The sequence below is a fragment of the Rhinopithecus roxellana genome, chromosome 15 (genome assembly GCF_007565055.1).
Source record: "Rhinopithecus roxellana isolate Shanxi Qingling chromosome 15, ASM756505v1, whole genome shotgun sequence".
Lineage (NCBI taxonomy): Eukaryota > Metazoa > Chordata > Mammalia > Primates > Cercopithecidae > Rhinopithecus > Rhinopithecus roxellana.
In genome coordinates, this window is record NC_044563.1 from 73,879,161 (window position 1) to 73,895,384 (window position 16,224).

The 16,224-nt window shown below is 40.9% G+C and overlaps 1 protein-coding gene across 6 annotated transcripts in view; it reads right to left on the reverse strand.

Annotated features, from left to right (window-relative positions):
* JHY (junctional cadherin complex regulator) overlaps positions 1-16,224 on the reverse strand; it is a 72,447-nt gene that overhangs the window by 44,751 nt on the left and 11,472 nt on the right. For 5 of the 6 annotated variants that reach the window (XM_030918804.1, XM_030918803.1, XM_010356457.2 and 2 more), the window contains exon 3: positions 6,163-6,682. In XM_030918804.1, coding sequence (XP_030774664.1) covers positions 6,163-6,682 — 520 coding nt within the window. Of the gene's footprint in view, positions 1-4,708; positions 5,427-6,162; positions 6,683-16,224 lie in introns of those variants that run through there. The other variant, XM_010356459.2, reaches the window with a different exon arrangement.

Here is a 16,224-nt window from a genome sequence, read left to right on the forward strand (position 1 = left end):
AAGTGCTGGGATTACAGGCATGAGCCACCATGCCTGGCCCCTCTCCACTTTTCACATACTACACCTTGAATTTCTTTCTTAATAAGAAATCCTGGTAAGTTATCCCTTATAGTTCATGGAGAGTGTCCTTTTTTTTTTTTAACAGCTGCTGTGTACTCTACTGTATGGATGTACCATAACTTATTTACTCCCCAAATGACAGATATTGGGGTGGTTTCCAATCTTTTGCTATTACAAATAAGGCTGAAATGAACAATTTTGTACAGATGTGATTTCAAAATTGCACACAAATATCTAGGATAAATTCCTGGAGCAAAATGTGTTGGGTCAAATAAAAATAATAATTTCGAACACTTTTATACTTACATGTATACCTATATATTTGCTATGGGCCAGTCACTGATCTTAGCACTCTCTATACATTTATTTATTGGTTTGTTTTATTTTATTTATTTATTTATTTATTTATTTATTTATTTGAGACGGAGTCTTGCTCTGTCACCCAGTCTGGAGTGCAGTGGTGCAATCTCGGCTCACTGCAACCTCTGCCTCCCGGGTTCAAGCGATTCTCCTGCCTCGGCCTCCCAAGTAGCTGGGATTACAGGCACACATCACCATGCACGGCTAATTTTTGTATTTTTAGTGTAGACGGGTTTCACGATGTTGGTCAGGCTGGTCACAAACTCCCGACCTCAAATGATCTGCCCGCTTTGGCCTCCCAAAGTGCTGGGTTTACAGGCATGAGTGACTGTGTGCAGCCTAACTCATTTATTTAATCTTCTTAATAAGCCCATGAGAAAGTCCTATTATTGTCCTCACTTTAAAGGTGAGGAAACTGAGGCACAGAGAGGTTTAGTAACTTGCAGAGGGTCAGACAGCTAGAAGGTGGCAGTGCCAACCAACCTGGCTCCAGAGTCCATACTCTTAGTCATTATGTTTTACTTTCTCAAGGAGTATATTTGTGTTTTAAGTAGACATTAACAAATTGTCCTCCATACTGGTTATACTAATTTATTCTCTCACCAGCTTGACTGTACTTTTTTGCCCACAGGGTCATTAAATTTACAGAATTTTGATAGTTTAATTACAGTTGAAAAATGGAATCCCATTATAGTATTAATTTGCATTTCTCTAATAGGCTGAGACTGGGTAACCTCTTATATGTGTAATAACCATATATATTAACTTTTCTTTGTTAACTTTCATTAACGAAGAAAAATACACAAAAAGTATAAATGAACAATTCACAGATTGTTCCTCTCATTGCTCTTAATTTCCAGAGCTTTCTTTATTATCCTTGCTTATTGACAGATTGTTCATTTATACTTTTTGTATATTTTTCCTTGGAATTTGGTCTTTTTCTTACTGATTTCTAGGATTTCCTGAAATCTCTACCAAAAAACACAAAAATTAGCCAGGCGTGGTGGCAGGTGCCTGTAATCCCAGCTGCTCTGGAGGCTGAGGCAGGAGAATCGCTTGGACCTGGGAGGCGGAGCCTGCAGTGAGCTGAGATCGCGCCACTGCACTTCAGCCTGGGCAACAGAGTGAGACCCTGTCTCAAACCAAAAACAAAACAAAACAAACCAAGAGCCTCCACACTTGGTACCCGAGTTTCCCGCCTCCTACCCACAAATCAACTGAATAATCCTCTTAGCCATGGGAAACATCAATGCTCTGTAGATAATGACTTACACAACTTTGACTTTTAGATTTTGATAAAACCTTTGTGTTCTCTGTTCTAGCCCCTTGCTCATCAGAGGGTGGTCCATGGACCAGCAGCCTTGCATCTCCTGGGAACTTGTTAGAAATGCACACTCTGCATCTCACCCCAGACCTACTGGATCACAATCTGTATTTTAACAAGAGGCTAAAGTGGTTCATAAGCATTTTAAATTGTGAGAAGCAAAAGATCAGTGGTTCTCAAAGTGTAGGCCTGCTAGGAGCAGCAGTATCACCTGGGGCCATGCAGAAACTTCAGATCCCTGGGTCCCACCCTACACCTGCTGAATCAGAAATGTGGGGGATGAGGTCCAGCAAGATTTTAAAATAAGCCTTCCAGATGATTCTGGTGGTGCACGCTAATGTTTGGGAACCACTGCTCTAGATCGGTGATTCTCAATCTTGGCTAAATATTGGAATCACCTGGGGAGTGTGGCGGACTCCCCATAGAGTGCAGCCCAGATGAGCTGAATTGCAATTTCAGTGGTTCATCCAGGGAATCAATATTTTTTAAATTCTCCAGGTGATTCCAGTGTGAAACCAAGGCTGAGAACTACTGCTCTAGTCTGGAACAATGCTTCTCAAACCTGGCTTCACATTAGAAATACTCAAGGAGCTTTATGAAAAACAAAAGAGAAAAACTGATGCTCAGGTTCTCAGAGATTTAAATTGGTCTGAGTGAGGCCAAAAAAATGACTTTTTTTTTTTTTTTGAGACGGAGGTCCTCTTGTTGCCCAGGCTAGAGTGCAATGGCGTGATCTTGGCTCACTGCAACCTCCGCCTCCCCGGGTTCAAGTGATTCTCCTGCCTCAGCCTCCCGAGTAGCTGGGATTACAGGCATGCTCCACTAAACCAGGCTAATTTTGTATTTTTAGTAGAGATGGGATTTCTCCATGTTGGTCAGGCTGGTCTCGAAATCCTGACTTCAGGTGATCTGTCCACCTCGGCCTCCCAAAGTGCTGGGATTACAGGCATGAGCCACGGCACCTGGCCAAAACAAATCACTTTAAAAAATTCTCAGGTGATTCTGATATCCAGCCAGGTTTGCAAACTACTGCTCTAGAAATGCCATTCCCCCCATATAAACTTCAAGTTATAGTAAAGAGTAGACAGTTTGGAGGTGATGGAAGAGATACATTTTTAATTTCCCTTATGTTTACTCAGCCTTTTCAGTGTATTAGGCTGGTGACTATGAAGATTAAAAATGAGCACAAACCCTGGCTCCTGCCCATAGGGAACATATAATCTGTATCGGGAGGAGAGACATACACACGTCTACATATGAATAATGGTTCAAAAACAACAACAAAAAAACCCCCATCATTTTATGCTACTGACTAGAATTCACTAAATCACACATATCATTATGTCACTGTTAGGTCAAATTCATTTCTATTCTTTTAAAATAATAGGAAGCCAGGTCAGTGATGCACACCTATAGTCCCAGCCACTCAGGTGTCTGAGGCAGGAGGATCACTTTAGCCCAGGAGTTCAAGGCTCCAGGGTGTGAGGATCGAATCTTGCATAGCAACTACACTCCAGCAATATAGCAAGACCCCGTCTCAAAAAAATAATAGGAGTAATCTCTTTAAAAAATAATAGGAGCGGCCAGACACAGTGGCTCACACCTGTAATCCCAGCACATTGGGAGGCCGAGGCGGGCAGATCTCAAGGTCAGGAGATTGAGACCATCCTGGGTAACACGGTGAAACCCCGTCTCTACCAAAAATACAAAAAATTAGCCGGGTGCGGTGGCGGGTGCCTGTAGTCCCAGCTACTGGGGAGGCTGAGGCAGGAGAATGGTGTGAACCCGGGAGGCGGAGCTTGCAGTGAGCCAGATTGCACCACTGCACTCCAGCCTGGGTGATAAAGCGAGACTCCATCTCAAAAAAAAATATATATATATATAATAATAGGAGCAAGAAGTACATATATGTTGGAAAATGGTAAAGGGACAATTTTAAATACAATTAGCCTTTAGATATCTGAACTTGGAGAAAGTGTTGGGAAAAGTCAATGGCCCCTTCAGAGAGTAATATAAGAACTTAAAGAAACTTTCCTCCACGGCACAAAGAAAAGAAAATTAAGCTGCGGAATCACTGACAATTAATACTCCCTAATATTGTTTAGTAAATTAACTTATAACTACTAACAAAACTAGCGATTAATAAATCAACAATTAAAGAGTTCACAATAAATATTTCTCCCTTTTATTATTGGAAATAGAACTATTTCTTTTGACCTCAGACGAGAAAGAGAGTTTCTAAATGAAGAAAAACCCCAAATGTTCTCCTTCCAGATCAGCTTCTTTTGAGAACACTTTTTAGTAATGAAAAATATTGTCCTAGTTTGAGATAAATTACTGGCTATAAACATTTTTCAGGCCAGGCATGGTGGCTCATACCTGTAATCCCAACACTCTGGGAGCCAAGGTAAGAAGATCATTTGAGCCCAGGAGTTTGAGGTCAGCCTGGGCAACATGATGAAATCCCCATCTCTACAAAGACATTTAAAAACAAATTTAGCTAGATGTGGTGGTGCACGCCTGTGTTCCCAGCTACTTGCCGAGGCTGAGGCAGGAGGATTGCTTGAGCCCAGGAGGTTGAGGTTATAGTGAGCTATGATCGTGCCATTGCACTCCAGCTTGGGTGAAAGGCCAGACCCTGTCTCAATAGAAATTTTTTTTCAAAGATATTGGACTGTTGAATTTATTTACATTTTTAAATGAGCAATCAAGCAAAATTCAAAATTTCATGTAAGTGTTATGGAACAAGAGTATATTAACATCTAAAATTGGGTAAAAATACTAAAAATTGCTTGAATTCACCTAGTTTTTAAACTATTTCAGCTAGATATACTACACCTATTTCATTTAATTATTAGTACAATGGCAAAGATGTGACATAATTCTTTTTTTGAATTTTATTTTTATTTTTTAATTAAAGTATTTTTAAGCCCACATCTCACCAGACGTCATTCTTTATTTTTATTTATTTATTTATTTTGAGATAGAGTCTCACTCTATGACCCAGGCTGGAGTGCAGTGGTGCCATCTCAGCTCACTGCAAGCTCCGCCTCCCCGGTTCAAGTGATTCTTGTGCCTCAGCCTCCCGAGTAGCTGGGATTACAGGTATGCATCACCACACCTGGCTAATTTTTGTATTTTTGGTATAAATGGGTTTCACCATGTCGGCCAGGCTGGTCTTGAACTCCTGGCCTCAAGTGATCCTCCCACCTCGACCTCCCAAAGTACTGGGATTAGAGGCATGAGCCAACACCCCACCAGACATAATTCTTTAAAACAAAAAAGGGAGTCTCTGAATAAAAACCACAAATGTTCATCTACTTCATCTACTTTGTTCTGTTAGAAAATGCTTAGAGGTTAGAACAGGTTAGAGTATGTTAAAAAAAAAAAATACCAATTGGGATTTGGAATAGGTCTAAGGGCAACCACATTTAACATAATAACCTCTCCTTTGTATTTGAAAAATGACCTCACGTTAGCAGGTGATAAATATCAAGCTCTTTTTCCAGTAAGAGTGGTGGACTCTACCTTTCTAACCCCATTCTTGTCCTGTATCCCTGGACATACCCATAGGGGGTGGGCGGATAAGATCTTTACGTGCACCTGTGAAATAGAACTAAGTTTACTGGCTCCAAAAGGTTTTGAATCCATCATGTGGGAGAGAATTTACTCTCAAAATGACCTGATGAGGAAGAGAAGGCATTTATTACTGTCCCAATTTTATAAATAAAGCGACTAATGTTTAATTATATCATATCATTTACACAGGACAATAACAAATGATGTGATTTTCAATGGGGTTTATAGAAACATCTGAAGATTGAAAAAAAAAACAACCCCACCTTATGTTGTACCCTACCCTCTCCCCGACCACCCAATATGTATACACAATTTGAGTTGAGAATCGCTTCTGTATGTGAGCCGGGGTGTGTTCCACGTTAACCAGAATGTGCTGGGGCATTTAACAGGGTTGAAGACCTCTGCTGCGGTGGTAACAAAGGTAATCAACACAGGGAATCAAATGCTTAAGTTCTATATTTTGTCATTTGGAAAACGCAGTTTTAAAAAGTTCTAGATTTCTTTGAATGGAGAATTTTGGATATAATAACTGACATAGTAATGGACTTATAATTACTTATAGTAATTACAGCAATTTTGGATATAATAATTGACATAGCAATAATTGACTTGTAGCAATTACACTGTAAACCATTGGTGGCTTTTGTTTTGGTCATAAGAATTTGTGGAATAAACATAAACATAAACATAAACATACAGGGTATGCTGTGGAAGCATTTGTTTTACCCAGCTAGGTGGCTGCTATCGTCATCCTAAAGGAAGTGGTATGTAGACATTTCAAACAAACGCAACTGCTAGTTTAATGTTCCAGAAGATATCTTAAAGTAGCCACTACGTACCTGTTCTGGATAAGATTCCCCTCTTTTTTTATTGTGAAGTTGAAGATAAGAGTCCATTTTAGGGGTGGGTAATCCCAAAGTGAGCTTGTTTTTTTCCACAAAATGTTGTTTGGACTTCCTTCGCCGAGGGCCATGTGATCCCGGCAGGAAAACCTGGTTATGTGAACTTGAGCTCTTCCCGTACTGAGAAAGGCTGCTCGACTTCTCCTCCAGGTCACTGTCGCTCAGCTCTGAAAACGGCTTGCTGCGACGGCCACCATGCTCATAGTTTGGGCTTAAAAATTCACTACCAAGCAAAGAAGCTGCACTCTGTGGACTCTCTTTCTGCTCGCCTTTTCCCCCGGAGAGTTCCACTGACGTCTCTTGGGAAGGGTAGAGGGGAGCCAAAGGCAGATTTTCTAAAGAGCTGTCCGGGGACTCTGGCAATGCTTCCACAGACAGCAGCTGACCTTCCTCCTTCTTACTCTTCCAGTTCGGGTCATAGCGGAGGTCTGAATATTTGTCTTCTATTGGTTGTTGCCTGCCCAAGGCAGAAGAGAAATGTCAAGTCCTTAATTAAAATAAATTCACTCCTTATAGTCAGTTGATCATTTTATTTGAAATCAACCTCAGTCTTTCTCCTATAGTTTTCCTTTTATTATCTGTATGTTAAACACAAATCACAGCAGGGTGCAGTGGCTCATACCTGTAATCCCAACACTTTGGGAAGCCGAGGCAGGAGGATCGCTTGAAGCAAGGAGTTCAAAGCCAGCCTGGGCAACACACTGAGACTCCATCTTTGCAACAAACTTTTTAAAAAAATTAGCTGGGTATGGTATAGTACCTGTAGTCCCAGCTACTCAGGAGGCTGAGGAGGGAGGACTGCTTGAGCTAAGGAGTTAGCGGCTACAGTGAGCTATAATCATGACACTGCACTCCAGCCTGGGAGACAGCGTGAGACCCTGTCTCTTAAAATAAATAAATTAATTAATAAACATAAAGACAGATCCCAGGCCTCAATTAGACCCACACACTACACATAAGGGCGCAAGGCCTTAATTGTCCAAGTTCATTGAAACATGGAATAAAAATGGAGGATAATTAATTTTTAAGTGTCAGAAAACAACTGAAATACAAATGTCTATAATGTGAAACCAATAATCACTGTGGTTCAATGAATGCAATTACTTATGCACAAGAACAATGACTCAGTATTTTAGCTGGTGAAGATAAAACTGTGTTTCACACTTTGGCTGGTAATACATTCCATACACTGACTAACAATGTTCTGGTCAAGGACAAGCCACATGTATGACTGAGGTCCTATGATACTGTAATAAAGTTGAAAAATTCCTGTCATCTAGTGACGCTGTAGTCCGTGGAATATCATAGTACAACGTGTTGCTCATTATGTTTGTGGTGCTGCTGGTATAAACAAACCTACTGCACTGCCAGTCCTATAAAAGTATAGCACATACAATTATATACAGCACATAATCCTTGATAATCAACAACTATGTTACTGGCTTTTGTATTTACTATATGATATGGTTTGGATCTGTGTCTCCACCCAAATCTCATGTCAAACTGTAATCCCCAACGTTGGAGGTAGAGCCTGGTAGGAGGTGATTAGATCATGGGGACAGAGTTCTCATGAATGGCTTAGCACCATCCACCCTTGGTACTGAGTAGTGAGGGAGTTATGGTGAGATCTGGTTGGTTAAGAGTGTATAACAACTTCCCACCCTCTCTCGGTCCTGCTCTGCTATAAGAGGCCTGCTCCCCCTTTGCCTTTGCCATGATTGTAAGTTTCCTGAGGTTTCCTTAGAAGCCAAGCGGATGCCAGAATCCTACTTCCTGTAGAGCCTGCGGAACTGTGAGTCAGTTAAACTTGGTTTTTTTTTTTTTTGAGACGGAGTCTCGCTCTAGCCCGGGCTGGAGTGCAGTGGCCGGGCTGGAGTGCAGTGGCCGGATCTCGGCTCACTGCAAGCTCCGCCTCCCGGGTTTACGCCATTCTCCTGCCTCAGCCTCCCGAGTAGCTGGGACTACAGGCGCCCGCCACCTCGCCCGGCTAGTTTTTTGTATTTTTTAGTAGAGACGGGGTTTCACCGTGTTAGCCAGGATGGTCTCGATCTCCTGACCTCATGATCCGCCCGTCTCGGCCTCCCAAAGTGCTGCGATTACAGGCTTGAGCCACTGCGCCTGGCCTAAACTTCGTTTTTAAAATAAATTACCCAGTCTCACTCAGGTATTTCTTTGTAGCAATGCAAGAACAGGCTAATACACTATACTATCTTTTTTTTTTGAGACAAGTCTTGCTCTGTCGCTCAGGCTGGAGTGCAGTGGTGTGATCTTGGCTGGCTGCAACCTCTGCCTCCCGGGTTCAAGTGATGCTCGTGCCTCAGCCTCCAGAGTACCTGGGATTACAAGTGTATGTTAACATGCCTGGCTAATTTTTGTATTTTTTAAATTTTTAGTAGAGACAGGGTTTTGCCATGTTGGCCAGGCTGGTCTTGACCTCCTAGCCTCCTGTGATCCACCCGCCTCAGACTCCCAAAGTTTTGGGATTACAGGCGTGAGTCACTGTGCCCCGTCCCTACACTATATTTTTTATCATTATTTTAGAGTGCAGTCTTACTTATTTTTTAAACAGTTAACTGTGAAACAGCCTCAGGCAGGTCCTTCAGGAGGGATTGCAGAAGAAGACCTTGTTATCCTAGGAGATGATAGCTCCATGTGTGTTACTGTCCCTGAAGACTTTCCAGTGAGACAGGGTATGGACAGGCAGGACAGTGGTATTGATGATCCTAACCCTGTGTGGGCCTAGACTAATATGTGTGTTGGTATCTCAGTTTTTAACAAAAAAGTTTAAAAAGTAAAAAAAAAAAAAAAGAAAAAAGCTTACAGATAAGGATATAAAGAAGTTTTATACAGCTGTACAATGTATTTGTGTTTTAAGCTGTGTTATTACAAAAGAGTGAAAAAGTCAAAAAAAAATTAAAAGTGCCTAAAGTAAAAAAGTTACAGTAGCTAAGGTCAATGTATTAATGAAGAAATATTTTTTAAAATAAATTTAGAGGAGTTTAAGTGTTCAGTATTTCTGAAGTCCACAGTAGCTTACAGTAATGTCCTAGGCCTTGAAATTTGCTCCCCGCTCACGCACTGCCTCACCTAGAGAAACGTACAGTCCTACAACCTCCATTCATGGTGAGTGCCTATATAGGTGTACCATTTAAAAAACTTTTATGCTGTATATTTACTGTACCTTTTCTATGTTTAGATGCACAAATACCACTGTATTACAATTCCATACAGTGTTTAGTACAGTAACACATTGTACAAATTATGTGTAGTAGGCTGTACTATCTAGGTTTGTATAAGTACACTATGATGTTCCCACAATGCTGAAACCACCTAACCACAAATTTCTCAGACCGTACCCCTGTCATCAGGCAATGCATCACTGTATAGACATCTGGCTATTTAGAAAGAGAACTGTGAATTGTTGCCTAGACAACATTTGCTTTGGACTGCTCCTTTTTGGGGGAAAGCAAGGCTTTATCTTGACTGAATACCTATATAGGTTCATTCTTCTTTTCAGTGATTTTGCTTTTCACTTCATTTTGCCTTTGTAGAGTGTATCTAATGTACTACAGAAAGATCCCCGACGCTTCAAATCAGACCAGATCACAGCTCACTGAAAGGTTCATAGCCTCTTGGCTGTCAGCTATGCACACGTAGCTCAGTCGACAGTCAGAATGCACTGGACACTGCAGGAGGGGCCTATCTGAAGAAAAGGTTAAGCAGACGGTCCTGCCTGAGAAAAACGAACTAGCCTATAATCAGTTCATGTGACCCAAAATAAAGTCTCCCTTTTCCCCATGACAATCTCAATTTGTACAGCACCCCCAGTCTTAACAACAACAACAAAAAATAATAAGCTGGTAATATGTCATATTTAATGGCGTCTTTGATCTTCAAAAAGCTAAATGGGAGAGATTTTCCGTCCTTGAGTACAGTAGATGCAACCCTCTAATCAAAAAGAAAATGTAAATCACCTAGGCTTTTTATGCTATTTGATATTCCCGTTTACAGAGGACATAATTGTATGCTGGGTAAACAAACTAATGGTCCCCCCTAATGTTAATTTACTTTTCTTAATGTGGACCCGGGTTTCTTTGATTTGATGTAAAGCAAAAACTGGAGCAAAAAGCCAAAACTGTCACGCCTTGCTGAATTGTCACTTTGAATTTTTTAGGTCACATATTGTGATGAGGAACTTCTTGAAATAAGTGGCTCCTCCTTTTCCAACAAGAGAAGAGACACGCTCTTCTCCTTCAGCAAAATGGGAATGGTCCACATTTGTTAGAAAATGGGACGCCCAACCCCTCCCTGCCCTGCAGGGTCACCTGCCTCTGGGGCTTTGACGGGGAGGTTTCTCCCAAGTGATGTACTGTCCTAGGAACTCACGGTGTTTCCTGTCCCTGCCTTTCACTTGACCCTTAAGCATCATAGGGCAGGGATATGAATTGTACTGAATTAAACATAAGTTTCAACTGTGGTTGTTTAGGTGGGGAAGAAAGCTCAATTATTATCTTCAAGTAAATACAGATTTTTTTGTAAAGAAAGGTGCTATTTTCCCATATTTATGCTGTGCTGAAAGAAAAAAACTGAATTTAACTTTCTTAATTCATTTGCTCATTCATTGATTCAGCAGGTACTTATTTATTGAGCCCTTATGAAGCTACAGGAATAGTGGTAGATGGTGAAGCGGCGGGCGCACAGCCTAGTGGGGGATACAGACCAGGAAACAGTAATTGACACTTTGGAGTGATGTGCGCTCTGATGAGGAGCACCGGGCCACCAGGACACAGAGGGACATCCAGTCCTATCTTGGGAGGTCAGGGAAAGCCTTCTGGAGGAAGTGCCAGCGTAGCTCAGAGCTAAGGCTAAGAAGGGCAGGAAGCCTATGCTAGCCTGAGGGAACAGCATGTAGAAAGGAGTGGAGGCAGAGACAATGTGGTGCTTTCATAGAACAAATTCTGTGTGGACAAAATGGAGGGTGAGACGAGGGCAGGTCGAGGAGCACAGCTCAAGGCTAAGCAAAGGTCAGATCTCGAGGGACGTTGCAAACTCCTGAAGCACCTTGGGCTTAACAAAATTAACCAGAGAGTTAATTAGAAAGCAAAGATTTTAGTAAGATGTAAATACATTTGGACAGCCAAAGTGAGGAGTTTCTGGAAGGGATTATCTACAGAGGCTATGAAGTCCTTTTTGGAAAGCTTAGAACAGGTAATCCTCTACTTCGTACTGTTTAGAGCAGGGCTGGCCACCTTTCACAGGTGACAACACTGGGGATCACTGTTCTGTTACTCACTCAGGAGTGAGATGTGGAAAGAGAGCACGTTACTGTTTGATGATCTAGGGAATGTTTGTCCTGAGTCTTCAGGTTTATTTCCTTGGAACAATGTTGAGGGAAGTACTATTATTACGCCCATTTAACAGATGAGGAAACTGAGGCTTAGAGGGCTTATGTACCTCTCCCAAGGTCACAGAGCCTGGCAGTCTGCTCTGAATCGGGCTCCTGCACATCATGTTGCATTGTATCCTGCTGCTATTCCCATAGGTGACAGTGAAGAAAGTGGGTTGCGGTGTCTGCCTTATGTGAATCAACGAATGGATCAGCCAGTCAACAGATATGCACGGAGCACCTCCCTACATACAGGCAGAATCTTAGGCACAGAAGGTACAGCAGCAAGGAAAACAGAAGCAGGCTGCTGGATCTTACTCTTCAATGAGGAGGACAGGCTTTATGCACCAACTGTAATACAGAAATCAACTAATGAATTAGATGCGTAAAGAGATACAGGACGTTATGGGTATTTAAAACAGGAGGATGTGACTTATCACAAAAGTATTTTAGCCTCTTATTTCCACATTCAGTTGCTAGATGATATTGCAAAGTCCATTCCAACTCCATTGTTCTATGATCCTATGATAGACTCATGAAAAAATAAATGAGTAATGGCCACTGTTTTTAAAAATTAGGTAGTCTTCAGTTCAAGGAAATAGATTTCCTGGTTTCCATCTCTGCAGTTATGCACTCCTACTGGTCATGGTATTTAACCAGCGTCAGCTGATAAGGGCATAGTTTCCACAGTCATGACTATAGGCCTCCTTCCATCATATGTAATATTGTGGTGCTTTGTTTCTCTGTATGATAATATGGATTATTTTGGTTCTGAGAAATGGTACAGCAGAGCATCTAAGAACAAGGGTCCTAGACTACCTGCATTGATTTCCTGGTGCCACAAGATTATGTGAATGTGGGCAAGTTATTTAACTTCTGTGCCTCAGTTTCCTCATCAATAAAATGGGGATAATAGTACTGGCCAGGTGTGGTGGCTCATGTCTGTAGTCCCAGAAATTTGAGAGGTCCAGGCAAAGGGATCACTTGAGGCCAAGAGTTTGAGACCAGCCTGAGCAACAGAGACCCCCGTCTCTGTAAAAAAAAAAAAAAAAAAAAAAAAAACAATTAGCCAGGTACTGTGGCATGCGCCTGTAGTCCCAGCTACTCGGGGGGCTGGGGCAGGAGGATGGTTTAGCCCAGGAGGTCGAACCTTCAGTGAGCCATGACTGTGCCACTGCACTCCAGCTTAGGCAACACAGCGACACCCTGTCTCAATAAAAATAAATAAATTAAAAAAAAATAACAGTACCTACCTCACAGTGTTATTGAGAGGATTATGCAAATTAATACATCTAAATGCAGCCAGGCATGGTGGCTCATGCCTGTAATGCCAGCACTTTGAGAGGCCGAGGTGGGTGGATCACAAGGTCAGGAGTTTGAGATCAGCCTGATCAACATGGTGAAACCCCGTCTCCACTAAAAATACAAAAATTAGCCGGGCATGGTGGCGCGTTTCTGTAATCCCAGCTACTCAGGAGGCTGAGGCAGAAGAATTGCTTGAACCCGGGAGGCGGAGGGTGCAGTGTGCCAAGATTGTGCCATTGCACTCCAGCCTGGGCGACAGAATGAGACTGTCTAAAAAATAATAATAAAAATAAATAAAAAATAAAAAAATAGAAATCTAAATGCATGGAACTGTGTCCCTGGCACACAGTAAGGATTCCATGAGGACTGGCTGTAGAAGCACGTGTCAGACAGCTCCAGCACTAGCCTTGCTTGCTGTGCATCACATTCAGTCCCTGTGACATAACACCGTTGTTGTGTATTATGCTTCTGGTGATGGCTCTCAAGGGATTTTTCTCTTTAAAACTCCACTTTTAAAATTGTTTAATCACGATTTAGGCACAGTGGAGAATGGCCAAACCACAGTTTAGGGAATGGGATTAAGAAACGTCAGTACTTTCACATGATGAAACATTTGAACAATTGCTGAAAGATGATGAATCAGGTAAAACTCAGAGAATTAAATTATTTTAGACCTTCTGAAAAAGCTGTAATTTCTAGCCTCAGCAAATTTCCTTTTTTCTGAGACAGAGTCTCACTCTGTTGCCCAGGTTGGAGTGCAGTGGTGCGATCTTGGCTCACTGCAACCTCAGCCACTTGGGTTCAAGCCAAATTTCCATTCTTAAATGGCTGTAGAAGCAATATCACCCACTAAAGAAAAGACGGATGTTTTAAGTGGAACCTAGAAAGTACAAAGGATTTAGAAACACACTAGAGGAAATGAGTTGCTCTGGCTGAGAAAAGTGTTTTTGAATCAGAGAAACTCTAAGAATGTGTATATATAAGGGTAAAGCCTGAAGATGTGGCTCTTATAAGAGTTTTAATTATGTTGCACCATTTACACCTGAAAAGACTATCTTACAACATCCCCTTTCTCCCCTTTCTGGATGGAAACCATATGTGAAGACAAATAGGTGGTTATGTTTTGCAAAATCATGAACCTGGAAAGCTGTAATACTTCACAGAAACAAATCTAATGGTCAAAATAGAACATGATACTGAAGAACCCCATTGTACTGAGCTTGTGTGCTTGGAAGTTCCATTGTGTTTGTGGTCCAGGTCAACACACTGGGACAAAATGAGTGTGAAGTGCCCTTTCATCAGTAATCATCTGCACACAAAACATGCACCTCTTTTCCTCCCCATTTGATAGAAAGGTTACACAGAAAATGAGTACACAACTCTTTTGTTACTGTTCAGACAGCAGATGCAGGGTCTGCTCTTCAGATTCCTAGGTTAGAAATGCAGGCAGCGAGGAAGGGAGTGGGGGACGGTTTCACATGCATATGCCATGATATTTGCTGGCTTTAATGGACCATATTTGAGTACTTACTGTGATAACTTCAAACAAAATAAAATCAAATCTCCATTTAATGAAGAGCTTCATATTCAACATTGTATTCAATCAAAAAATTACTAAAATTAGAGCATGTTTCTAGTACAATTAACATCCTTTGCACTCACAATAAAATATTCAATAACTGGCCATTTTGCCTGTTGAGGAGGTGAATAAAAGCATTGCTATTAATCATTTAGCTGTTATTTATTTGTCACTTCATTTTAAGTAGGCAGTTAAATTGAAACTGCACGTTATTATTGATTTAGGTTTAATTTAATCCTTTTAAACAGAATAATTATTCCCAATTTATATGCCATTAAATCTTTTATGCATACAAACAGCAAATTCAATTTTTGTTTAAGTGTAAAGTTTTTAATGCTTCTTTAAGGAACTATAAAACTGATCATTGCTTCCAAGGATTTCTGAATTCTATGCTCGCCTTAATCTTCTTATCAACAGCTTTTAAGTAAATAAAATGAAATAAATCCGAAAGATTAAAAATTCACTTTTGTAAATACGAAATAAAACAGTTCCACAAATATACTGAAATGCTTTGTGAAGGTTATTTGCAATCCAGAAAATTTTATTCAATGCAGGCATTTATTTTGCTAAGAATTTAAGCGTTTGAATAGAAAAAAGGATGATTTAATGAAATGAAGGTCAAATACTGTCTATAGAAACACACTAAAGGGGCTGGATTGTTATTTAGTGAATTTTATTTATAAAAATACACAATTTGGATAATTCCAACCGAAGTCCTTTTTTTTCTCTTTGATAACAGATTTGTGACTGCAAAACACCAGATATTTCTCCTGGGTTCTTAATAGTACCAGTCTTGATTCAAGAACAATCTGTGAGTTAAATGAAAATTATCTAAAGAAGACATGTTTGTAATTGCAATGTAGAATTCTAGTACCTCACTTCTATTAAGATTATGTCATGTGAAACCAAGGCTGCATCTTCACAAGGGAAATGCTGTATGACACAGTATTTAGAAACATAATTCCTCTCATTCAATGAGAGTTTACAGTGCTCATGCCAGACATTTTCTAAGGAAGGCTCGAGTGTTTTTTTTCATTCTCCAAAATAATAGCTAAGAGACAGAGACCTAGATTTATAAAATGTGCAGGTTCTTACACTTTCTTTAGGTAGAGTTTCTTCTTCTTCTTCTTTTTATGTTTTTGTTTTGTTTTGTTTTGTTTTTTGTTGGCTTTTTGAGATGAAGTCTTGCTCTGTCCCCAGGCTGGAGTGCAATGGCGCCATCTTGGCTTACTGCAACTTCTGCCTCCTGGGTTCAAGCGATTCCTGTGCCTAAGCCCCCTGAATAGCTGGGATTACAGGCCCGGCTAATTTTTGTATTTTTAGTAGAGACGGGGTTTCACTATATTGGCCAGGCTGGTCTCGAACTCCTGACCTCAAACGATCCACCTGCCTCAGCCTCCCAAAGTGCTGGGATTATAAACGTAAGCCACCATGCCCAGCCAAGTTTCTTATATTTTAAATGCCAGATTTAGCAGCATTAAAATTGCAAGGCAGCTGTGATATCATAAGGCAATGGAGTGGTCTTGACACCTGGGTTCTAGTCCAAGTTTTGCCACTAACCCGTCATGTGAGCTTGGTCAAGTCTTTCCACCACTCTAGTTCTTGGGTTCCTTCTCCGTACAATAAATAAAGGGAATTGGCTGACCTTTATGAGCCCTAACAATTCTAATAATCCATTACTTTATTAGTTGGATTGGGCCTATCAGGCAAAACCTAGAAATATATGGAA